Source organism: Sander vitreus, chromosome 7, assembly GCF_031162955.1.
Source record: "Sander vitreus isolate 19-12246 chromosome 7, sanVit1, whole genome shotgun sequence".
NCBI lineage: Eukaryota > Metazoa > Chordata > Actinopteri > Perciformes > Percidae > Sander > Sander vitreus.
In genome coordinates this window covers 4,989,887-5,014,823 of record NC_135861.1, presented here as the reverse complement: position 1 = coordinate 5,014,823, position 24,937 = coordinate 4,989,887, and the positions used below count along the sequence as shown (strand labels likewise).

The following is a 24,937-nucleotide window of genomic DNA, read 5'->3' as shown; positions in this document are numbered from 1 at the left end:
ACAGGTAACTTGTTTCAGACGCTGCTCTGGGCTATAAATAAACCGCTGTCCCGTGTGCTCCATTCATTCACAGTTCTATTAACACATGCTCACTGTCATTTTAAGCATTGGAGAGGAGAGTAAAGTTCTCAAACAGTGCCATAAAGTACATTATTATTATTAGGCCTAGATGTGTTGCAATGTCTCTTAAATTTTTCTGCCGCAAAGACTTGTGGGATGGCATTATCTCCTTTCCTTTTGTAAAGGATGGTCCAGTGTATCCTGTGCTAAAAGAGGTAACAAAGGAAGCATGAAGCACCTTTCCTTATCACTTAGACAATTCGCACAGCTCTTATCATGGCCGCCACTTAAAGGTGCCGTAGGTAGGATTGCGAAGATCCAGGACTTAGCCAAAAAATTTGATCGACAACTTCTCAGTCCCTCCCCCCTTTCCGGTAAAGCCCAAAACGGTCTCCTAAGCCCCTCCCTCCACAAGGGAGAACGAATGCGTGTGCATGAGCAGTATTTGCCACGCAGTTAGACACCCCCCCTACCCGGCCCTGATTGGTGCATCTGAACAGGGAGCTGTGGATTTTTGCAAATCGCACTACAGGCTGTAGGTGGTGCCAGAGGAGCTGGATTGTTTTTTAAATGACCTGCTTTATGTAGTTCTACTGGAACATAGGGTCAGTTTCAGCAAATATGACAGAAAGTTAGTTTTATACCCACTGCACCTTTAACTACTTCTGGGTCATTTCACTCTGTTAGGAACCTTCCTAAGCAAAATTGACTATTCGACCGCAGCCCAGGTCTCAAACTCTAAAAGTCTCTGTCTTGACTCGGTCTCAAATCCTCAAAGCCTCTGTCTTGTCTCGGGTCTCGATACACTCTTCATGATGACTTGGTCTCGGTTTAGGTGGTCTCAACTACAACACTGGCGTTTGGGTGGTGATGGTGCAGTGGATATGACACATGCCTTTGGTGTGGGAGACCCAAGTTCAGTTCCCACTGTGGTACATCAACCAATGTGTCCCTGAGCAAGACACTTAACCCCTAGTTGCTGCAGAGGCATACAACCTCTGACATATGTAACAATTGTAAGTTGCTTTGGATAAAAGCGTCAGCTAAATGATGTCATGTCTAGTTCAACATCTAACAATGTTTGCAGAAAAACTTTAAATTACATGAGAGCTAGAAGAGACAGTGACGAAAATGACAGGCGAGGGGCATGAGATGGAGGGATAGAGGGCTGTAGGGGGGAGGAGCGATGGCATACCTCCAGCCTTATATAGGGTGTGTTTATCTACAGGGTTCAGATGCTCTCCCAGGGAATGTCCAGGAATAGAAGGAAGTAAAGAGGACAAGGGATTTCCTCTTGGTCTTTTGTTGCTGATCTGCAAACCAAAATCGTCTCACACCTCCAAACCTTTTTCTCTCACCCAACTAGAGAAAAGTCTTGAGCCGGGCAGAGCATCATCTGGTGCTGTCAGTCAGGCCCCCAAACAGACACTCAATGAAGGCGGTGACATAAGTTGGATGGCATGGAAGCTGAGCTCACACTGTGGCCCTCAGGGAAAGGCAGGGGTGATGACTGAGAGGGGTGAGAGGAGGTACAGCTGGAAAGAGGAGATGGAGCGGATCAAAACATGGAGAATAGTGGAATGGTGGAAGAAAAAGGAGTGTTGTATAGAGGGGAAGGAGAAAAGGTATAGAGTGTGATGGATATAATGGGACAAGGGAGTAAAAAGAAGGGAGAGGGGAAGTTAAATGGATTATTAGAAGAGGTGTGTCCATACTGCTAAATAAAATGGGTGCGTTCCGATCCTATCGCCTAGTGCTTCCATGCAATGTAGTCTCGCATTGCCAGACATTACTCCACAGAGCCTAGCCTACCTGCAATGTGGACAGCACAGGGTATTCAGCCATGTTAAGTAAGATTCCAAACCGTAGGGAGCAAAACTGCTCAGTTCAAAGGGAACTCTGAACTGTGGGGAAGAACCGAACAAGGGTTCAATGGTTCACCGGAAGTTGAAAAACAAGTATATCAATTAGTCATTGTGCCTACCTGGAATGACAAGTACGTCCTATAAATTAATCAAATCACATTTATTCACAAATTACATACATTTTAACGGAATAAGTTTTGGAATGGAATCAGTTTTTGTTTCGATATTTTATTTCAGTAGTGTAAAATGTCCACAGTAGCAGCAACGTATCCAAGGTGTTTACATTACAAATAAAAATGATTTCCTGATGAAAAATCAATTTACCCTAAAGAGTCAATACGATTCACCATCTGGAGACCAATGTCTGTACAATATTTCATAACATTCCGTACAATAGTAGTTGAGATATTTCAGGCTGTGTCGGATCAACCGACTGACCAACGTTGCCATAGAGCCACTATACATGTATACACTATACATATGTACCTGGTACACGCATACATTTAAACATCCATACTGTGTAAATCAACCCATAAACACAGATTCTTAAAAATGTGAAATCCAAGTGCATAAGTTTCTCTCTATCTATGAGAGAGAGAGAAAAAAAGAATGATCACATATGACTTTTTTTGCCTACATCATAGAACTGACAGTTCCCTGGGAGGACGCCATCGAAGAAGCGTAAGAGGGTAAGAAGCTGCGCTACTCCAACTTAGCAGCTGAGGCAGAGGACAGAGGCTAGAAGATAAGGGTGCGCCCGGTGCAGGTGGGGTGTAGGGGCTTTGTAGCCAGCACAACAGCAAAGCTCCTTAAAGACGTCGGAATCAGGGGACAGGGTCATAGACAAGCCATCAAAGAGCTGGCCAACACCGCCGAGAGGACGAGCCATTGGCTGTGGCTGAAGAGGAGCAGTACCACCTGGGCTGCTAAGGCAAACAGCTAACCGCAGGACACATACCCAGGCTTGATCAACCTGTGGTGGGCCTGCCTCAGCAGAGGGTGTATTGTGATAATTGGCCGAAACACCCTGTGATGCTGAGGTACACAACTGTGTCCTGCTGGTAAAGCCTTATAGCAACCATCCTTCAAGAACTCCCGAATTAGAAGTGGTGCAAACACTAGGGACCTGGGGATTGCAACATCTAGTCCTTTCAACAAACCTTTACAGCTCTCCAAATCACTCCAATCCCCTGTAGATCCCATTGCATTAGATCATCAGTGAGATCCCATTTATCAGAAAGTGTCAGTGCCTGCTGAATACATCACTATTTTCTCTACTTGTGAACAATAGCATCACATCTCTGGCAGGTAAAATTTCCAGGTGAGTAATTAGGTGTTGGATTAGCCTTTTGTTGGGTGTCATTTGTTGTTTAGTTGCTTTAGCCTTGTAAAGGAGACTGTTTGACCAACATTTTAATTACTGCTTTAGTCAGGGTCCTGTCCTATAGCTGCTGAGAAAGCCTCTCTGTTTCTGTACTTAATCCATCATATCTTTTATAAGTTTTTAAGTGTCTCAGATTTTGGGTTTCTTTTTTCTGTTCCCTTTTAATGATGAACAATGAACATGGCATCTTATTACAGTAACTGAATATCTTGCGTGCATGCTTTTTGATCCTACAGCTGCTCTTGTTTCCATGCCAATGAGACAGTACTCCAGACATAAATAGATTTCCAGTTAAAGAATTTTGAAACTGCGGAGACTTACTGCTTAAAATTGTGTGTAGACTACATTCATCAGCAGAGACTCCTAGCTAAAGGTTAGATTGCATCTATCCGACAAATACAACTCCTCATTATTTGTTCTATTAATAGTGTATTTGTGTTGTAACCACACTGTAGGGATGCCTGTCAGTCCACCACTGTGGTTCAAACTAAAGCATTTCAAAAACTACCTGATGGATTGCCATGAACTTTAGCTACAGTATAGCAAGTGTTTAATTTGCCAATAAGCGACGACAGTTAAGTTTAGCACCAAAACGACTTGTTAAGATTAGAAAAAAGATTATGGTTTGGATTAAAACACCGGTCTCCTTCAGTAGTACTCCCGGGACACAAACACGTGTTTCCTGAGTGAAAGTCTTGTGTTTTCACAGGGACACAAACTTCACTACCCAGTTTGAACGGCCTGTGTTTTATGACCCAGCCATCCACGTCACCAACCTCCTCCTGTTATGGACCATGAGGGTTTTTATACAGCAGCAGTCACTGTGGTCACAATGGGATTTTTAATAATGTTTTCTTACTGCTGGAACAGTTCCAGAAAGCTCCAGTTTCAATTTAGCTCTTTATTAAGCCTTGCAACTGATTGACGTACTAATTATGGGTTGCCAGTTGGTGGCTATATGATATTTTTGTTTGTTTACTTCTTGACAGGGAGATACACCAATAGGTAAAATAGTTAGTGTAAAGAAGGGGTACAGCTGTGTGAGATCACAAGTCCATCTGCACACCTCTTAAATTAGAGATGTCATAAGTGCAAGGACAAGTCTGCAACAGTGGCGACAGGGACACGGGGATAGATCGGTTAACGGACACTGTAAAGGGGTAGAGAATCTGTGCATGCTGGGAGGTGTTAGTGTGTGTGTGTGTGTGTGTGTGTGTGTGTGTGTGTGTGTGTGTGTGTGTGTGTGTGTGTGTGTGTGTGTGTGTGCGTGTTCTTGTTTAACTATATTTGTGGGGTCCACAAACCAGGAATACAGTATACTTGTGCGGTCTGGACAGCTTTGTGTGGCCAAAATGCTGGACCCCACAACTTTAAAGGGCTGTTTGAGGGTTAAGATTTGGTTTTAGGATTAAGGTTAGAATTAGGTTATGGTTAGGGTGAGGGTAAGGGTTAAGGTTAGGCATTTAGTTGTGATGGTTAAGGTTAGGGTAAGGGGCTAGGGAATGCATTATGTCAAAGATGTGTGTGTGTGTGTGTGTGTGCGCGTGCGTGTGTGTGTGTGTGTGTGTGTGTGTGTGTGTGTGTGTGTGTGTGTGTGTGTGTGTGCAGGGAGGTGTGTGTGTGTATGTGTGTGTGTGTGTGTGTGTGTGTGTGTGTGTGTGTGTGTGTGTGTGTGTGTGTGTGTGTGTGTGTGTGTGTGTGTGTGTGTGTGTGTGTGTGTGTGTGTGTGTGTGTGTGTGTGTGTGTGTGTGTGTGTGTGTGTGTGTGTGTGCGTGCTTGTGCGTGCATACACTCATGTTCTTGTGTAGTATGTTAAATCAAGTGTCCATCGGCAAAGTGATACTCAGCTGATCCTCTGCCAAAATAACCCTACAGCTGCATGATTTTCTTTCCTTTCTTTTTTTTTTTTTTTTAAATGAATGTCACTGAGCTTGTCTGTTTTTTAAATATGGGGGATTGGTGAGTGTGTCACACAAGGGGATGTCCATCAGGAGATTGTAAGAGGGCACAAACTAAAGTTGGATTTGATTGGCTGTCTCTTGTCTGAGGAGGGGGCCTATTGTCCAATCGTGATGATTTTCTGTGAAAGTGTAGTGGGATGAGAGGGTACTTATTGTGGGGAGTAAAGCCACCTGAGCTGTGTAGTCAAGAGCCTCTCTTTCCCAGACGTCTGTCGTTTTTACTGGTGTCTGTTGTTCAGCACAGCCGGACACCATGGTAAGAAACCGAAAAACTGAGAAGGAAAAGGAAAATTAGTTTTGATGAATCTTTGAGGATTTGCTTTTGTTTTCAATTGATGAGGATAAATGCCAGGTGGCAGAAGACGGAGATTATCATCTGGAGCAAAAACAAACCAACCCCAGTGCATCTGCAGCACAGCTGGGTGATCAGCTGGAGTTTCATCTCTTGCAATTCCTGATTTTTTTGGGAAATTAATTTTGGGAAATACTTTGGCTGTCTATATTTTTACAATGCTTGCTACAGACAACAGAAAAAGCAATGTTCCTGACTGGTAACCTGCTTCTTGAGCCTTTAGTTTACATGTTTAACTTCTGTAACTCCTCTTTGTTATTTGTTAAAATGCTGATGTGATTTAGCTTGATATTTAGATTGGCGTTACTAAAGATAGAAAGTGCACAGCTGAGTAAATTGAGAAGACCTGCTGCCTTTTCTGAGCGTCCTAATTTAGGACATTCACCTTGAGAAAATCCCTTTCAAATCCTCTCCCTAATCTCACCTTAAAAATAGCTATAGCGAACTCATGGGTGGGTTTGTGTGACCTCCTGTGCTGCGATATTATTGAGGTTCTGTCTAGTAAACAGGGGGAAAATGTACTGTCCTCCTGAACTACTGAACACGGGTTTATATGACAATTAAAGGGGAATACCACTCAAATGTTGAGTAAATATTCTTTTGTTATTTTGCTATGCTTTGATCAACTTTACTCAAAATTTCGCAGCAACGTTCCTCTAAGAAAATGAACACATTGCTCAGTACAAGCACTAATGGCTGCTCTTGCTGTTTCCAAATGGATGTACGACAGTGCACTATAAATTTGTGATGTCATCAGGCATACAGTCTGGATAAAAGATCAAATCGGAAAGATGGTAGATGGAGTGGAAGAACAACTACAGGTGGGAATGTTGTTGATCAGAGAGCAACGGCAGAGATTAAAACCAGCTTTAGTATGAAACCCCAACAATCCTGACATCTCCTACGTCTTCCAGATCAAACAAAAGTCCTAACTGTGGGAATAACATGTTTTACATTGAGTGGTGTTCCCCTTTAAGAACCATAATTCAATAGGAATGACAGCAGACAGCTGGCAGAGGATTAAACATGACTTCTTACCTGACATGAGGCTATTTCCAGGCCTTGGCTGTCACTTTGTCAATGATAGTTCTGTCTCTGGCATGGAGTAACAGGGCTTTACTATAAGGAGGTAAAGTGACCACAGTGTACCACTGAAGGATCATTTGAACATTTGTCTTATCCCACTAAACGATGTTTATGTTTTAAATTAAATAAATGAAAATCAATTTGTGAAAATAGAAACCTACTTGAAATAAGTAATCCATCACAACAATAAAACGATACAATAATGATACCAACCCTGTAATGCAATGAAAAAGTCTCAATAGCTGTTGGCAAGGCATCAGAACACTAAAAAAAGAGTCTCAAATGCTTTAGAAAGCCTTGGAAAGTGGTCACCAGTAGAGTAAGTGAATAAGCTCAAACATGCAGATTTTTCCGGTGGAAACCTCTTGCTGTGCCACTGAGCAGACCACAGGGAGTAGAAAGCATTTCTTCTGACCACCTCTTCTTTCATTTTTCCACCTTTTTCCATTCACCTCCCTTAAGCCCACTGACGCCCAAAGCGATGCCCGCTCCTTCCTGACTGAGGAGATGATTGCAGGTCAGTACTTCTGTATTTGTTCAAGACGTGAATCAGTGTGTGGATTACACTTGATGAGGGACCTTTACACTGATTTTCATCTCAACGTTCTGCTGTTCAGATTACTTCAGATTGAATCTGCTTCTGACAAAGAATGGCAGGTCATTTGGACTGAACTCGAAATGGTTTCATGGAAATCCCACCAGTTGATTATTCCCTTTGGTCATTTGTTTTGTGTAATACATGAATGATATTTTGACACTTATCCAATCAATGAATCTTTCTAGGCTGTTATAACTTTCTTATCTCTAGCACAAGATTCAGGGCTATTATATATTATATTATATTATATATATTTTGTTTTGCTAGTTTAGGTGTTGTCAGAATTTGAACTATTTCCTTCTCTCGGCCAGAGTTCAAAGCCGCCTTCGACATGTTCGACACCGACGGTGGCGGTGACATCAGCACCAAGGAGTTGGGTCAGGTGATGAGGATGCTGGGCCAGAACCCATCGAGGGAGGAGTTGGATGCCATCATTGAGGAGGTTGATGAGGATGGTGAGATCAATGAGTGATCATCAAATAGAAAAAGGATCTTAATGGAGGGATAAGTAACTATAACTAATTTCTCCACTCACTGCGGCATTAATTCAAAACAACAAGGAAGCCATTAGAAACAGCTAGGATTTGTAAGACTCTTGCACTTTGAAGAAGTACAGAGAATTAAGTATTGTACTTCAATAAAATTGGGTGACTTGTGACAGAGATCGAGAAAGAACAGTAAAAGTCAAAGCGAGAGAGACTCAGATATCCTGACTTTTAGTCCCCAGATTGAGCCAAGATCCAAAAACATTGTTCTACCATTCCCATAATACAATAGCATTTTGATTAGATCCAACCTGCCTGTAAATGCCATTGTCTTTTAACTTGCTGTGTTTTGTTCACAGGCTGAGTAGGATACCCTGTGATGTGTAAACTGACATTTATGTAAATGTAATGTTAAAATGGTGCAGTGCCTTTTAAAGCAAGAGTTATCAAAGGCCATTTGGGGGATTACTAGACAGTGTAGTGGTAAATAGAAAAATATTGAAATGAGAAGCAGACAAGGAGGGTATGAGTCATGAAATACGGTATGTTGTTGCTTGAATGCGATAAATATCATAAATGACAGTGCAGTGGAGATGGGACTCAGGTTGCACTGCATGTGTAGCTTCCTTGCCGCCACGTCAGCTTTGGCTTTGTTCCTCTCCCTCCTCACTTACCACCCCCCCCCCCCCTTCAGGCAGCGGTACCATCGACTTCGAGGAGTTCTTGGTCATGATGGTGCAACAGTTAAAGGAGGACTCAGCCGGAAGGAGTGAAGAAGAGCTTTCAGAATGCTTCCGCATTTTTGACAAGTATGACACATTCAGAATCTCATGTTGTGCTGTGGCTAAATTGAAAAACCTATAAATTAGAATATTTTAGAATTAGGAAACATTTTTATGGCCTGAAGAACCATTAACAAAAGTGCATCAACTTTATTTATCTTATCTTATGTGGTACTATACCTATAATCTGTATTTACAACGCTTCGGTTATAATTGACAAGCAAAAAGTATCCATCTCGACCTTCCAATTGCCCCGTTGCTGCCGGAAATTCTGCCATATGTCCTTATTTTCGGACAGATTTACAGTACCTTACACTTCCTTTGTATTGGAATTCTAAACTCAAAATGTATGAGGACTATGGTTAACTGCTCCTCAGATCTCTGCAGGGTAAATCCAGACAGCTAGCTAGACTATCTGTCCAATCTGAGTTTTCTGTTGCACGACTAAAACAACTTTTGAACGTACATGTTGCACCAAAACAACTTCCTTCCCGAGGCTATTTTGCAGCTGCACAGGGGCTCAGTGCAGCGCTTAGCACCGCCCCATGATGATTGTAATTGGTTTAAAGAAATGCCAATAAACTAGAGCACGTTTTTCTCCCATCCCGGAATGGTGTGTGGACCAGCCAGACCCTGAATATGGCAAACTTGTTAGCAAACTTCAATCAAACTGTTAAACTCAGCAGTGCTGATCACATATGAATCAAGATTCTGTTACTGCATTGTCTATTTCTCACCTCCAACGTTTTCAGAAAATATATTTTAGTGTACTGGTTAGCTGTAAAATTAGAAAGTTTATCACTCAGTCGCAGGGCATGCTTGGTTTGGGCTCAACTGTTTTCAACATGGTTGCCGGGTCACAAACCTTCAACAAGCAAGCACATTTAAAGGTTACTTATCCAAAAATGTTTGTTGATGTTATGCATGTATTTAAAAAGCAACTTTGTAAGCCCTAAAATATCAAGTTTCTGTTGGACTCTAGTTTAGCCACAGGCCACAGTTACGGCTGTTAAAATATAAAGGTTTTGCTGAAAATTGGCCTGAGACTCTTTAAAGACTAAATCCACGGTATGTTTGTGTGGTGATGGAAGAGAGCAGGAAGGCGAGAGATTAACTTTCACACCATGAATTACAATTTGCATTTTATCCTCAGGAACGGAGATGGTTTCATCGACCGGGAGGAGTTTGGAGAAATCCTCCATCTCACTGGAGAACCAGTGGTAGAGGAAGATATTGATGAGATGTTCGGTGAAGCAGACAACAACAAAGATGGAAGGATTGATTTTGATGGTGAGATTAAGTTACGTATAGAGCAAAATGAGTTTCTTTACTCCTGTGGACTACACAGTGTCTTCCATAATGTTTGCTAGATTATCAGAGGGAGAGAAAAACAGACTGGACTTCCAGATTCACTGACAAACAATTTTAGTGCTTTAGCTTGATTAGAGGAAAGGGTTGAAATTATTTATGTCCGTTCAATATGAAGCTGGAGGCAGCTGCCGGTTACCTTAGCTTAGCATAAAGACTGGAAATGGAGGGAAACAGCTAGTTTGGCTCTATCCGTACAAACACCAAAGAATAAAAACAACTATTTGTTGTAACCTACCTGGAGTCTCCATCAGCAACCTCACGGTGACTGCAGGAAGTTATTCTGTCTGGCCAAGAAATAGTCCAGCACCCATTAAACCCACAATGAAACAGGGAATTTTTACACTTTTGTAGGGATTAAACAAACAAGACATAACGTATCAATTGGTAAACTTTAGAGGCTCTGGTAGGCAGAATTTGTGAACTTTGGACAGAGCCAGGCTAGCTGTTTTCAGTCTTTATGCTAATCTAAAATAACCAGCTTCTGGCTACACGGTCAGATATAAGAGTGGTCTCAAGCTCTCTCTCTCTCGCTCTCTTTCTTAAGAAAATGACCTTAAAAAGTGACAACAAAAAATAACGTTCACATATACAGCCTGCAGTGGCGTCAATCTCTCATCTTCTCATCTAAATCTTGGTAAAAAGAAGCAAGTTAGCATATGTCATAGAATGCAGAAGTATTCCTTTATATATATAAGTCCCTGAAAGTGAAATGTTTTTGGTTGACTAAGAATATTGAATATTAACAGCCTCCACCGTGTCTCTTAGAGCAATCAGAGATACTGTATGTTGATGTTGGGAGTCTTACTGTAAAACCATCAAATCTCAGTTTTTCCTGCTATTTAGATGAACCTAAATCTTGATATTATCTCACGACTCTCTGTGCTGCTAAGAGGCAGAATGATTATGTTAACTTTCCCTTTCATTAACCTCAAAAATAATACAAGTTTCCTCATGAAATATGGATTTGAAGAGGTCAACAGTTTGTACCGTCACAATTCTGCACTCGTGGACAGGTTCCTTATGTATATAAATACATAATGAGGCATTTTATGGATGAAAATGACACTTCGGTCTGTGTGCGCATGAATAGAGCAGACATAGAAATATTAGTCCTTCTTTGAAAATGATGACATGAATGAAAGAAATAAAGAATTGCTCATCATATACAGCCTTAACAATCACGTTCTCCGTGATTTGACTTCAACCAAAAACCTCACATACACGTTTTGTCCACACACTGTGCAGTTATTCATCGATCAGTCTTGGTGGGTTAGTTGACTGACTGACTGATGCCCTCTTTTTCTCTCCAGAGTTTCTGAAGATGATGGAGAACGTCCAGTAATGAGGCCGGCTCTACATTCCTTGGTGACTTTTCCTCAGAGAGAAAACAAAGCCTGCTATCGGATGGAAATGTGCTCAGAGCAAACTCGAAATGCTATGAACCCTGTGCAATTATGAACGTGTGGTTGTTCCTGAGACGTCTAAATGGATACAAGTGAAATACCTCCACCCCCACCCTTATTCGCCTTCTCATATGAAACCCAGGGGCTCGGCGAGGAATTCTATAAATATCCCTGCAAACCTTTTAAGACGAAGGCCCTTTCCCCTGGCCACCTCCTTGAGCCGGCCACCCAGCTGTCCCCTTTGCAGCTGCTGTCTCTCCAGAAATGCTACACCAATAGCTTAAACCCCCGTCCCCCCCCCCCCACAACCACCCCGCACCCACCCACCTCCTCCTTCTCTTCAAAGCTGAATATCTTCTCCACCCTGTTTTCTGATTTCTAAATAAATTGACTTTCTCCTTGTTCATCTTTGCAAATTTTTCTGCCATGCATGCCTGACACGTCTTATCTCATCTGATTTTTGTTTGACTGACTGACTTTTGTTCCTTTTTCTGGGACTTCCACATTACAACTGTCTTTCTGGCCTTTCTACTATCAGATACACACACGTGCATGACCACTCATAAAGTGGTCATATATCGGGGCAGCCTCTAGCTCACCCAGTAAGAGCGTTCGCCCCATGTAGGCTGAGTACTTTGCAGCAGCGCGGGTTCGAATCTGACTTTGCTGCCCTTTGCTGCGTGTCATCCCCCATCTCACTCCCCCTTTCCTGTCTATTCACTGTCACCATATAATAAAGCAAAAAGCCCCCAAAAAATAATCTTTAAAGTGATCATATACGCTGATTCACACGCACATGCACTTTCTACACCACTGACAACATCCTACCGTCCTAACTACAACTGGTCTTATCTCCCTACTCCAGTCCCAACTTCAAACAAGCCTCCAGCTGCGTTTTGAAATAATTTGCATAGTTGGTGCTGTATGCCATCGTACCCTGTCTCATTCAACACTAGAGAACCGTCATATCTAAGGAAATTTCAGTTATCTAATTGAAATGAATCTCTTCCAATTTGTTTTCCGCCTAGTCTGTCAGCAACTCTATGTCATTGATCTTCAAGTAGTGGTATCCCAGCACAGAAATCAATGTGGCTCATCCCCAGCAGGAGAGGTAAAGCCGAGCAGCCGGCCAGCATTAGTGGCTTGAGGCAGTCACAGAACAGATGAGTTAATTCTCCTCCTTTGGAAAACGCAGGTCTGCCCCTGGGTATATAACCTGCAGGCCCCCCCGCCACTTCTCAAAACCGACATCCCTCCCCTTTCTTCACGGCTGCTCCCCTCCTCAGCATCCTGTCCTACTCTCCTGTCCCTCCTGTCTCTCACCTCGGGCCCTCCCTTCAGGAACCACCCACCATATAAGGAGCATCAGGTTGTGTTTATCAGGGGCTTACCTCCCGTCCCTGTCCTCTCTCAGCCTAAAATCTGCCGGCTATTCGCGGCTAAAGGGGGTGGAGGCAGAGAGGGGTGGGGGTTGGGTGAGATGGGGTCCAGCTCCATAGCATTTTTCTCCCGGTTTTGAGTTTCACGCCCAGATTCACAGAACCCATAGCCTCCACTGTCTTCTATTTACAAGGCCTAAATAGAAATCGACAGTGTGCACCGACGAGCTGCAAAATCTTTTTGTTTATATTTTAGTGTGGTTATTTTAGGCGATCATGACTGAAAGCTGCTTTGGGGCCATATAGGGATTAACCTAATGCATTCTTTGGATTTTTGTAAGTGCATTTTGTTTATCAGTATGAATTCTTTTACAGAATGTCACAGTTCTTCATCACATCCTACCTCTGATCATCTCCCAAAACAAACCAGGAGACAGACACAGTGAAATATTCTCTGCAACTCTGCATTCTCCCCAAAACTTCATTCATTTAGCATCTCCATTCTTTCCCCTAGATTGTTCTACCTTGAGCTGGATCACAAAAACTCTGGGTTTACCTCTTTTACATTCTGAACCCTGCAACTTAAAGAAACAAGAGCTTTCCTCTCCAAAGCGTGATTGGCTTGCCATGGCCCCAGAACCCTAAAAGTTCAGGATACTAAATCTGGAGGCCTGCGAGAGGCAGGGGGCGGGACCTGGCTGTCCCGTTTAAAGTGTGTCTGAATCTTCACTTGACGTCTAGTCTCTCTGTTGGGGTGCACGCGGATTGACCACTCCTTTTGGCTTCTCTCTTTTCCTTGGATATTTGGGGGGGAAAAAGCTAATCCACAAACATGGTAAGACTTGTGCAATTGTGCACATGACCCGTTGAACTATTTCAAGTTGGTCAGTCAACCAGCCATTAGTTATTAAACCATAATAATGAGAGCATGTGAGGTTTATTGATTGAGTAATAAAGGCATAAAATAATCTAAAAATCAATCTGCTGAGTTGTTGAGAAGCAACTCCTTATGTTCATAAGGTTCGGATGTTTATTTGTTGGCTTCTAATCAAATTGTTAAATTTGACTTCTTTTTTTTCTAAAAACTACATTTTCAGAGTAAACATTTTTTGTTTATTTTAATATAATTCATAATAAATGCAAAAAAAAGATTTAAGTCAGTTATTTATGGTAAATATGCCTGATCCTGGTGGAGAGTTAAGATGGGGAGCTGGGTGGGTGTCAGCTGGGAAGGTGCAGATTCTGCTTAGGCAACAAATTCCCAAGGATTAAGTGTCTGCACGCCTTATACAGCGAGCTTAATGTGTTGAGCCTGAAATAGCCAGACTCAGTTTTACCAAGCTCAGGAATCCTTTTGAGAAGCAGCATGGTACTATCACCAACACAATCATACAGTTATGTAAAAATACAATCATATTTCTAGAATAATCCTAAATGTATGGTATTTTTTACTCACCCTTGGTATTATTATAGTTTGAACTTAAATATTTATATTTGATATTCTAAACATTTAGAGTGTTATTAGTAATATTCTTTTTTAAACGGATCATATGGCACGCTGATTGCTACTGTCACCATGGTGTCGTCTTGCCTAATAATAATAATAATAATAATAATAATAATAATAATTTTGTTTGTACAGCACCTTTCATACAATGAAATGCAACTTGACGTGCTTTACAGTGTGGTATTAAAACAAAACACACATAGATAGAAATGACAACATACATGAGATAAATAAGTTCATAAGAATAGAATAAAAAGCAAAAACAAAAGTAGTAAAAGTGGCATTAGAAAAAAATGTAGGGTTATATAGCCTAATGTAGATATAGGGGAAAATAAATACTGTATAGGGTTTTAAAGGGTACGGAAATATATAGGGATGTGACTGGAATGCTCAATCAAGCCTGTAGGAAATGACGAAGTGACAGTGTGGCCCCTGTTTTCTTCCAGACTGACGCTCAACAAGAAGCCCGCTCCTACCTGAGCGAGGAAATGCTGGCTGGTGAGTACAGGCTACAGTAACAAGTTACTTTAGTAATAGCGTTACTTTGTCTAGGAACCAGTAATGTTTACAGATTACTTATGAAATGATAAAGCAGTTTAAAAAAAAAAGTTAACGTTAAGTTAAAGGCCTAGTTGTTTTCAATAATCACACCTCTAAATATCAAGGTGAATTGAGAATAAGTCATTATTTTTTTAGAATGATTATAGAACGAGCTCCTATAAAAAAGGCAGACAATTTTCGATCATCTGCGTGGAATCAGGCCCCAGTATTACTCGGATTTTAACGAGCAAAGGGATGATTAGCGCAATACCACAGTGGTGATAGAACGTGATGCTTCAGTTGTTCACACATGGGTGGATTTCCCCGGTTTTTCTGGCTATAAAGAAATGCAGAGGCTCATTTTATGTAGCGCAAATGTCCTTCTGCTCTCAGTTAAAACGTGTACAGCCAAGTAATCGATGCAGAGAAATTACGCCAGTTTTTTGAGTAACGAGCCACATTCTTTCGACTCTGATTTCTCCAGAATTCAAAGCCGCCTTCGACATGTTCGACACCGACGGTGGCGGTGATATCAGCACCAAGGAGTTGGGTCAGGTGATGAGGATGCTGGGCCAGAACCCGACAAGAGAGGAGTTGGATGAGATCATCGAGGAGGTCGATGAGGACGGTGAGCAACGGATAATGTATCTCTGACAGCAACACAGCAGGCCTATTGTGCGTAATGAGTGTTTTTACGCACAGGCAATACACGACTCTGGCACTTTATAGGTTTTCCATATCAGCTCAAATAAACCAAGTATCTAACATTACGAAATGCAATCTATTGTGATACGCGCCTAAGCGACCCTAAATGCAAAATCAGCAGGCAATTTTATTCTTGGCTTTTCTTTTAATTGTACAAAATCCTTACATTCTGGGATGACTTATTTCCAGAGTTTTCTGTAACTGTGGTTCATGCGTAAATGTGTGCGCAAAGACGAGCGCATTGTCGTGTCCCACAAGCAGCGCGCAGGGCTTTGGGCCTTTGTTCGGGCTGACCATTGTTAATAACTTATGTGGCTTCTTTATTACACTCAGGTAGCGGTACCATCGACTTCGAGGAGTTCTTGGTCATGATGGTGAGGCTGCTAAAGGAGGACCAGGCCGGCAAGAGCGAGGAAGAGTTGGCAGAGTGCTTCCGTGTATTCGACAAGTACGTTCACACTATTAGGCTACGTGGTACACTTAGTATGCTATACTCCTTTCCTGAAATGTCAGTATGTTATACTTATTTGTTCCCATACATGTCTGTCTTTTGTGCAGGAACGGCGACGGCTACATCGACAGAGAGGAGTTCGCCCTCATCATCCGCAGCACCGGCGAGCAGATCTCAGAGGATGAGATTGATGAGCTGCTGAAGGATGGAGACAAGAACGCCGACGGCATGCTGGACTATGACGGTACGTGCATGATGATAATGATGATGATGATGATGATGATGATGGACGTGTTAGGTCAAACGTGACTTTTCCAGTTATTTAATATCCAATAGGGAGTGTCTATGGCACTGTGGTAATTTAAGATTTTTAGCAGCCCCAGAGTATTCCTATTTCTGTTGTACTATAGTACTGTGGTTCCCAAAGTAGGGTCTGGGGACGCCCTGGGGTCATCGAGGGGATTCCACGGGGGTCCCCAGTAAACAGGGGAATCATTTTTAATACAAGTAACTCAGTGGCAGAATGATGGTCATGTGTCTCATACACTTTCTGTAATAAGCAAAAATCCTATCACATGTGGGACATGGGGGCTAATTTGTGTCAGTTTAGGGGTCCTTCACATAAAAAAAAGTTTGGGAACTACTACTATAGTATACCTTGTAGGCTACTAGTATTAGGAGGTTTTATTGACTTTAATGCCAGCTTCTTGGTTGTTGTTTTTTGTATATTTTGTGAATTGATAAATAGTTTTCAGCCTCTAAGCCTTGTCTCAAATGACACAACCTCAAAAAGACATATTTCAAGACTTTAGTTGAGCTACTAATGTGAAGTTAAAAAACACTCCTTGTAGGATTCAGTTCTTTTTCAGTTTGTTGAGATATTTTAGGTATATATGATGACTGAAACATCCCATCTCAATAACATGCCCCATCTCTCTTCTCCTTTCCAGAATTCCTCAAGATGATGGAGAATGTGCAGTAAAACCTGAAAGACTCATGGACATTCCTCCTCCTCCCCGTGAACCCCCATTCTGATCGCATCTAACCCCCCCAATGACCCACTCTAACTCCCCACCCACCCACCCACCCACCCCACACACTCCCTCTCCTCCCACTTCTCCATCTGGTTCACTGCCTCGCTTCTCCATCCTTAAGACATCCTCAACAGACAGCTAGGGCACCCGGCGGGGGGTCGCTGGGGGGGCTATACTCTTCCCTAGCTTGCTTGTGAATGCAGACAGCCCATGGATGCTGTGCTGACGCTGTACCCCGTGACAGGATGGCAAGGCTGCAGTGGGGAAATTCACTGCACACACCTTTATGTGGCATGCATGCGTTAACAGGCGTGTGTCATCGGCGATCCCCCCCCATCCCCCCCACCCACCTGCTGGTAAAGCTCTGATCTAGATGTAGATCTAGATAGAACGGCAGCCTGTTACCTGCTGCTTAGACCAATTCATTCAACCAAATTACTGTGCAAAGAAGAAACTTGCTTGAACAGAATAAATGAATTAACACATGCTCACTTGTAGCTGGTCTGTCATATTTATGGTCTGTGTAAAAAAATGTTTTGAGGAATATCAATAAAATCGGTTTGTTTCTTCTTTTTGTCCACAGCCAGTTTTGTTGTTATCAGTACATTTTGTGTACATCTAAAGTATCGATGCTGTCACAAGTGCAATATGCATATTTTAAGGGTTTCACGCCAGGAGAGGACACAAAGAAATTCCACCAGGATTACTTCATGAAATACCAAGGCATTTACCCAACTTTGTTTTTTCAAGGCCCGGATTTGCTGGCTTTCCCCCTGACTGAGACTAAGAGATGTCATCATGCAGTTTAAACAGGGTTTAAGCATGTGAAATTCAGTAGGCAACTTGCTATCACAAATTATTTCAAATGTCATTAGGCCTTCAACTAACGGTTATTTTCAGTATCAATCAACTAATCATTTTGGCTATGACAGATTTTATTATTTTATTTTATATGACTTTTATTATTACAATTTAAATGACAGAAAACAGTAAAAGATTTCCATCACACTTTCCCAGAGTAAAAGGTGACAATATTAACTGTCTTGTTTTGTCAAGAATTGTTCAGTTTACAGTCATAGAACACGAGAGAAAACAGAAGAACTCACATTGAAAAAGCTGGATTTTTTTTCTAGTCAATAGAACACTGTACTAAGTTGAGGGAGACACTGCGGCTGCAAACTTTCTGGGGTCATATACAATTTTAAGACCTATAATGCAACTAAAAGCATGTTAACAGTTGAGACATAAATGTCACCATACAGATCTAAGGAAGAGTCTTTTCTGGGTATTCTGGTGCTGAAATTAACATTAATGACTGGGCAAATGAAAACAATATGTAAGTTTCTTTATTGAGACAGTCCCAGACAGCATGACACCAGGTAACTCTTTGACATTCTCCTCACGGTCATATACCACCGTATGAAATGATAAACACCACAAACAACAGACTTTGGACAGCAAGTTAAGGCTAAACAAAATCCTCAAAAACACAGGTCGGCGAATGAACAATTCAGTTGAACAGCAATTAAAATAAAAACTGTCAAATTAGGTGTAGGTTAAAAAAAGAAAGAAAGTTTTTTTATGAGCCATAATTTGCTTCGTCGAAAGCTTTGCGGGCTCTCTTCAGCTCTTCGTTCATGGTCAGTAGGTCTTTGACTCTGGCGAATTTCCGGGGGTCCTTGCGAATTAGGAAAACGATGTCCTCCACCTGGACGCGGCCCTGGCGTCCGATAGACATGGCTTTGTGGGTCATTTCCGTGATAAACTCGATGACCAGGTCCTCCAGAATATCCACAGACTCAGTATACGGGTTCTGGTCGTCTCCAAATCCGTACATCATACACCGGAGCTCCTTGGAGAAGAGCCTCTTTCTCTTCCCGTGGCCGACATCTACTCCGCTGGATCCGTCATCCAACTCCTCATCGAAGCCAGTCTCGTCCTCCTCATCCGCCATTCTGGTGAAAAAGACATGAGTAGACTGGTTAATTTAGGAGCATTACAAGCACATTACCGCTATGTAGAAGCGTGAGTTGTAATGCAAGCTAAGTTAAACAGGCCACACAATTTCTAGCAGAAAGAAAACAACCGTTACCTTGTAGCTTAGCGCAGGAACACAACAGGATGTGGTCTCTGTTGACTTCCGCCTCGGTTTCCTGGGGAGAACAAACGTTTGCTGTAAAAAAGAAAAGGAAAAATACTGCCCCTTGCGGTTATTTTCTATCAAGTGTTAGCTATACCCATAGACCGTAATTTCTGCATAACGTCACACCCCAAAGTTTGCATGTTACTCAGCCATGATATAGTCAACATGACTGACGGTAGGTTTATTTAACTAGCCATGTGTCTACTTCATTTTGTTTGCCGCTGACACGCGCCAAACTCAATTTAAAAAGATGACAATTTAACATATTCGCGTTCTTGTGCATAACTGCCTAGCTACATTGTAAATTCACTGACGTTAGCTAAGTCCGCGTTTGTTTACACTTGATTAACTCACGTTTGCACTAGATTTTTTTTGCGCTTTGTGCGTAACGTTATTATTTTAGTTTATAAAAAAAAAAAAAAAAAACTCCATGGGGATGGTATCGAAGAATGACAACCAACACAGAAAAGTCCAAATGTACTAAATCATACTACATCTGGGTGGGCTAACTTATGTGAATGCCGAATTAAATAATGGTTCGCACCGTTTCAAACAAGGTCTTAGGTTATAATGCAATGCATGTTTTGTAGAAGGGATCAATGGAGTTCAGTGTGTGGGTGTAGCCTTACGAAAATGACACGTAACTGGGAGCGCACTGTCACTAGTTGCAGAAGGCGAGTGATAATGTTGAACGCTTAATGGAGCGTAACTTCTATGTCAAGAAATGACGGCTTATTTATTTTTTATAGAGTTAGCTAGCGTTAATTAACCTATGTCGCATACAATACCGCTTTACATAGCACGCTGATGTAACGTTAAACAATTGGACCTCTCAAAGTTAGCCAAACAACCATCTGGTGAGTGCCACCGTTATCTTAGCTAACGTTACTGGTCAGTTCATCAGTTAGCTAATGTTAACCGAGGCTGTTTAGTTAATAATAGTAAACACATTCAATTCCTGTTTAAATATTTGTTGGCTAACTGTGGTTAACATCAGGTATCTTAACCGTGGCTTAACCGCTAACTTAGCTGACGTGGTTTAACAGTTAGCTGATGGTGGTTGTCAAACTTGAGCTAACACTAATGTTGCCATTAACGTTAAGCTATTATTGCAGCAGGCTTGTCTATAACTCTGATAACCAGGCTAACTATCTAGCTAATTGTTTAGCTGTAACGTTACACAAATGCAACCAAATCATAACCCTGTTTCTGTTTCTCTCTCTCTCTCCCTCTTCCACACGCTGACTGTCCGTCTCTCCCTCTCTTAAAGCAATCCGCTATGGGTGTTATAGGAAGCGGTGCAGATTCAGTTTGGAGATGACCATTTCTACAGTAGCTGTCTTTTCCAAAACCTAGTAACTTAGCCCTGTATGGCGTGCCCTGTCCAGTTCCTTTGCCGCGGGCTTCGCACTGTTGGATTAGTGCTCCTTTACTATGTCTTCTCTATAGGCATCACCTTCTATAACAAATGGCTGATGAAGGTAAGTAAAGGAGTTCTTAAAGCACTATTGGTTTTTCAGCACTAAGACTCTGCACAGGGCATGCACGGTTTTCTTTGGGGTGATTAATGGAAATCCTCAAATTAGGTTAACCTGTAGTGTTTCTGTCTTGGAGGAGGTATTAAGTAGGCCATCTCCCAGTGTCTCAGGAGTCAGGAACCTAAGAAAACCCTGAGACACTGGACAATCTACCGCCACTTGGCCATCTGAGTTCTGTCTGTCTGTTTCTCTCTATCAGGACTTCCACTATCCCCTCTTCATGACGTTAGTTCACCTCGCCATCAACTTCTGTCTGTCCGCACTAACACGAAGGGCCATGCAGGGCTGGACAGGGAAACCCCGCATCATTCTGAGCTGGACAGATTACCTCCATAAAGTGGCTCCCACAGGTGAGATTTTGGTGGAGAGTTTTACCTAACTAAATGCAGGACAGTGTATTCAGAGAATAGAGAATTAGAAAAGGGACTGATAGTCAGCTCCTATCATGTTCACTGACTAAGCTTTCAGTGAACAGTACTTTGACTAAAGTCCATATTGATACAAACATTACATCACACCTGAGGGGACAGTTGAAGATAATTGTATCTATTGCAAGGTGTTTGTCTTCTTAAAGTCTTAAATCTGTCCCTATTACCCAGCCTTGGCAACAGCACTGGATATCGGACTTTCCAACTGGAGCTTCCTCTTCATCACCATTAGCTTGTAAGTTTTTTGCTTGGGTATCCTTTTTAATAGAGGATACAACTGCAATATGAACTGACAGACTTCAGGTTATCAATATTGTATTTAACCAGTTGGATTGTTTCATTCTTTTGTGTGTTTTTTTCTTGTGTCATTCAAGGTACACCATGACCAAGTCTTCAGCAGTGCTCTTCATCCTCTTTTTCTCGCTGGTCTTTAAACTAGAGGAGCCGGTGAGTGACCTTTTTTTCAAACATTTGTGGAAATAATGTGTTGACCACACAAAAACACCCAAACTAAAACCATCTTTATAGTGGCATGAAATATTTCTGTCATCGCTAAATTATATAATAAGTTTTTTCCTGATTTATGCTCCCTTGTCATACTGACAATGCAATTGGCATGCAGACTATATGTGCATGCAAAAGGAAATGCTTTTGCTCTGATTTCTGGATCCATACAAAATGAAGAACAGGAAGTTCAGCAACTTTGAACAAAAGCATAATGGCTATATTATAGGAAGTGGCATTTTTAATCAGATACATTTGTTGCATGACTGAAAAGTGCCTCAGGTCATTTTGTTGTTTACATCTGCGAGTACACTTATAAGTAGCAGTATAGTGGCTGAGCTCACTTAGCAATGATAAACTCCACTTTAACAGCTTGTCGCCACATACGCTACAAACACAGGATATAAGAACAGCTCTCTCTAATGAAGAAACATGCCAGCATTAGATGTTGTTGCTAGGAGACTAGGATACTTATCTTACGTTGATCGCCACTGAACAATCAAGGAAATCCATCGATGATTGCACTCACCATGGCTATTCATTCTGGGGTCCAATTTAGAACTATTAGCAGGGAACGGTTGTTAGCGGTACTGTAGACTAAGAAAAGATGTATAATAATAATAATGGATCGAACAAAGAGACAAACCTGGACAAAAGGCTTGAGAGTTGTAATTTAAAGCGTAACACTCACCAAAATGCAACCTAGGGTCTTTTTGTGAATGTACGTGAGTCAAACTTTCGTTTAAAAGCATAATTAGTACTTGGTACTATTACTGGGCGGCAACCCTACAAAAATTGTTTATTGGATTCAGGTCCCAAATGCTGACTGGTTCCAATCAGAAGCGAATGCGTGCATACTGTATCATCATCACTCCCTTAACAGAAAAAATTTCAGTCTGACAGATTTTTTCTATTTATAGTCCCATGTGGTAACCATATCTTCCTCCCAGGCCAATTAGATCCTGTATTTGCCCAATGGCAAAAGGCAGGCCTTAATAAATTCAGTGACCTCTACATATTTAAAGCGTAACTTTCGCCAAAATGCAACCTGGGGACTTTTTGTGAATGTGCGTGAGTCAAACTTTCGTTGAAAAGCAGAATTAGGACGGAAGCACCACATTTAAGATTGACCGTATTTTCGTTTTGGGTCAAATGGCCTTTTGAATGGGAGTGCTAGGGGCACTACTGTGATCACATCAAAATCACTATTTTTAAAACGCTAAGAAGGCTCAACACAACAAGAAACTTTGCTCAAAGTATCACCAGGGGCTCTACACATGAACTCGAGCATTGAGAACATTGTTTGTGTACACTGAGTTTACTAAAAAAAGGTTTTGAACAACTCACTTTAGCAGTTGGTTTTTCCGCTCGCCGCCATCTTGCCAGTCAAAAAGAGTCGATCTCCGAATGCGAATGAACAGACTCCATAGGAAGAAATGTCATTCTTATATGAGGCACCTTTTCAACTACAAGGTCAATGTATATACGACAAAACAACAAATGATCCGTGCATTTATATGGAACTGAGCTTTAGGAGCTTTCCATCTTTACTCTCCTCCCTGTTACGTTGCATTCGGAGATCGACTCTTTTTGACTGGCAAGATGGCAGCGACCGGAAAAACCAACCGGTACAGTCATGGGAGTCACAGGATTTGGTCAATCTTTATTTCTATCCATCAGCGTCCTTTTTTTAATCTTCCATTTATTTCAGTTGTTACTTTCTATTCCCTGTCTTATTTCTTTGGATTTCTCATCATTTCTCATTTTCAGCTCTTTTCTCCTGCTGTTTCTCACTGTCTCTCTCTTCTGTCCCTTTCAACCAGAACCCATTCCTGATCCTGGTGGTCCTGCTGATCTCCAGTGGTCTGTTTATGTTTACATTTGAGTCAACCCAGTTCAACCTGGAGGGCTTCACCATGGTGCTGCTGGCGTCCTTCATAGGCGGGATCCGCTGGACCCTCACTCAGGTCCTCATGCAGAAAGCAGAGCTTGGTCAGTGTTGAGTCACTGTCAGTATATACGTTAAAGTAGTTTATTTATGTTCTTTTTCCGTTATAACTGACTGTCAAACTGCAGAATAAAAGAAAGTTCTGTGGCATTCATGTTTCACAAAGAGTTTAACCTGAGCCAGACCGACAACAAAGATAGAAATAATATCACATCCATACAGGGATAGTAGTATACAGTTCTTAAAACATAATAAAATATATGACACACTGGTATCGGATCAGTACTCGGTATCGGCCAATACGCAAGTTCAGGTATCGGTATCCAGAAGCAAAAAATGGTATCGGACCATCTCTAATTCAAATTACTTTTATTCCACTTATGTATATATTACTCTCGCGCTCTCTCTCTCTCTCTCTTATGTCCTGGTTGGTGGAACCTTGAATATTTGCATCAGATTTTGATTACTTGTATCAATGAGTGTTTAGTACGTTTTCATAATTATGTGTCATAATAGATCTAATAATAGATATCTTTGCTGCAAAACAAATCTACCTATGGGAACAAAAAAAAAGGAACCTGAACACGCAGCTCAGAGAAGAATCAGACAAGCCTTAGAATATAACCCCTATCACAACTATTCGCTACATTGAATAGTCGTGTTGACCTTGTGTTTATTTATGTTTTAGTATAACTGAGAAATAGAATTATTTTTTTTTTAAACTGGAAACTTTCTCAACTTCCCTCCAGGCCTTCAGAACCCAATAGACACGATGTACCACCTACAACCTCTCATGTTCCTTGGCCTCTTCCCCCTCTTCCTGTATAATGAAGGTGAGTATAGTCTTAAACTGTGGTTTGACCTCCTCACTCTCTCTCATGACTTATCACTAGAGCCCTACCGATATATCGGCGGGCCGATATTAGGCATTTTCCAAACTATCGGTATCGGCATTTATAATGCCTGATGAATGAATATTAAAAAAATTAAATAAAAACAGACAAAACCCGCTTCAACCATGTTATGAGTGTTGGCGTTGCATAGTTTGTCTACCAGAGGGCACTCTACAACGTTGGCAACACTTTTTTTGTTTATTGTTATTGTCTTTTTGTTCAAAGGACTTTAAGTTTGCATTTTTATACATTTTTTTTATCAGAACTTTAATATATTTTGATGTTCCTCTGTTCTGTTGTAACAATAAAACAAGTTTATTTTTAAACTGCATTATCATATTATTTTAGTGAGGACTCATAAATAACTACAAATAAGTTAGGGAAATCTTTTTTTTCTTTTTAAATATATATCGGCCGATATATCAAAATATGGGATTTTTAAAACACCAAATATTTGTATCGATATCAGCCTTAAAAATCCTATATCGGTCGGGCTCTACTTGTCACTGCAGTAAGCAAA

The 24,937-nt window shown here is 41.4% G+C and overlaps 4 protein-coding genes across 5 annotated transcripts in view; 3 read left to right on the top strand and 1 right to left on the bottom strand.

The window, feature by feature from the left end:
- Positions 1 to 1,515: 1,515 nt before the first annotated feature.
- On the top strand, positions 1,516 to 11,588 carry LOC144520174 (troponin C, skeletal muscle-like). The gene is made up of 7 exons (XM_078253840.1): positions 1,516 to 1,685; positions 4,019 to 4,109; positions 7,171 to 7,225; positions 7,618 to 7,761; positions 8,486 to 8,600; positions 9,727 to 9,863; positions 11,255 to 11,588. The coding sequence occupies exons 1-7, from the start codon at positions 1,516 to 1,518 to the stop codon at positions 11,284 to 11,286; spliced, it is 744 nt and encodes a 247-aa protein (XP_078109966.1). The 3' UTR covers positions 11,287 to 11,588.
- Positions 11,589 to 13,902: 2,314 nt separating this feature from the next.
- tnnc2.2 (troponin C2, fast skeletal type, tandem duplicate 2) lies at positions 13,903 to 16,985 on the top strand. Its single transcript, XM_078253839.1, has 6 exons — positions 13,903 to 13,940; positions 14,658 to 14,731; positions 15,258 to 15,401; positions 15,812 to 15,926; positions 16,037 to 16,173; positions 16,880 to 16,985. Exons 1-6 carry the CDS (start codon positions 13,903 to 13,905, stop codon positions 16,909 to 16,911), a joined length of 540 nt encoding a protein of 179 aa, XP_078109965.1. The 3' UTR covers positions 16,912 to 16,985.
- A 1,306-nt stretch (positions 16,986 to 18,291) lies between these two features.
- taf13 (TATA-box binding protein associated factor 13) lies at positions 18,292 to 19,116 on the bottom strand. Its single transcript, XM_078254295.1, has 2 exons — positions 19,056 to 19,116; positions 18,292 to 18,918 (listed from the first exon to the last, which is right to left on the bottom strand). Exon 2 carries the CDS (start codon positions 18,915 to 18,917, stop codon positions 18,543 to 18,545), a length of 375 nt encoding a protein of 124 aa, XP_078110421.1. The 5' UTR covers position 18,918; positions 19,056 to 19,116; the 3' UTR covers positions 18,292 to 18,542.
- Positions 19,117 to 19,176: 60 nt separating this feature from the next.
- The window catches only part of LOC144520529 (solute carrier family 35 member C2-like), an 8,768-nt gene continuing 3,007 nt past the window's right edge, over positions 19,177 to 24,937 (top strand). Inside the window, exons 1-7 of one of the 2 annotated variants that reach the window (XM_078254294.1) lie at positions 19,177 to 19,281; positions 20,377 to 20,587; positions 20,844 to 20,994; positions 21,244 to 21,307; positions 21,447 to 21,519; positions 23,400 to 23,568; positions 24,274 to 24,357. In XM_078254294.1, coding sequence (XP_078110420.1) covers positions 20,477 to 20,587; positions 20,844 to 20,994; positions 21,244 to 21,307; positions 21,447 to 21,519; positions 23,400 to 23,568; positions 24,274 to 24,357 — 652 coding nt within the window. In that variant the 5' untranslated portion in view covers positions 19,177 to 19,281; positions 20,377 to 20,476. Of the gene's footprint in view, positions 19,282 to 19,734; positions 19,964 to 20,376; positions 20,588 to 20,843; positions 20,995 to 21,243; positions 21,308 to 21,446; positions 21,520 to 23,399; positions 23,569 to 24,273; positions 24,358 to 24,937 lie in introns of those variants that run through there. The other variant, XM_078254293.1, reaches the window with a different exon arrangement.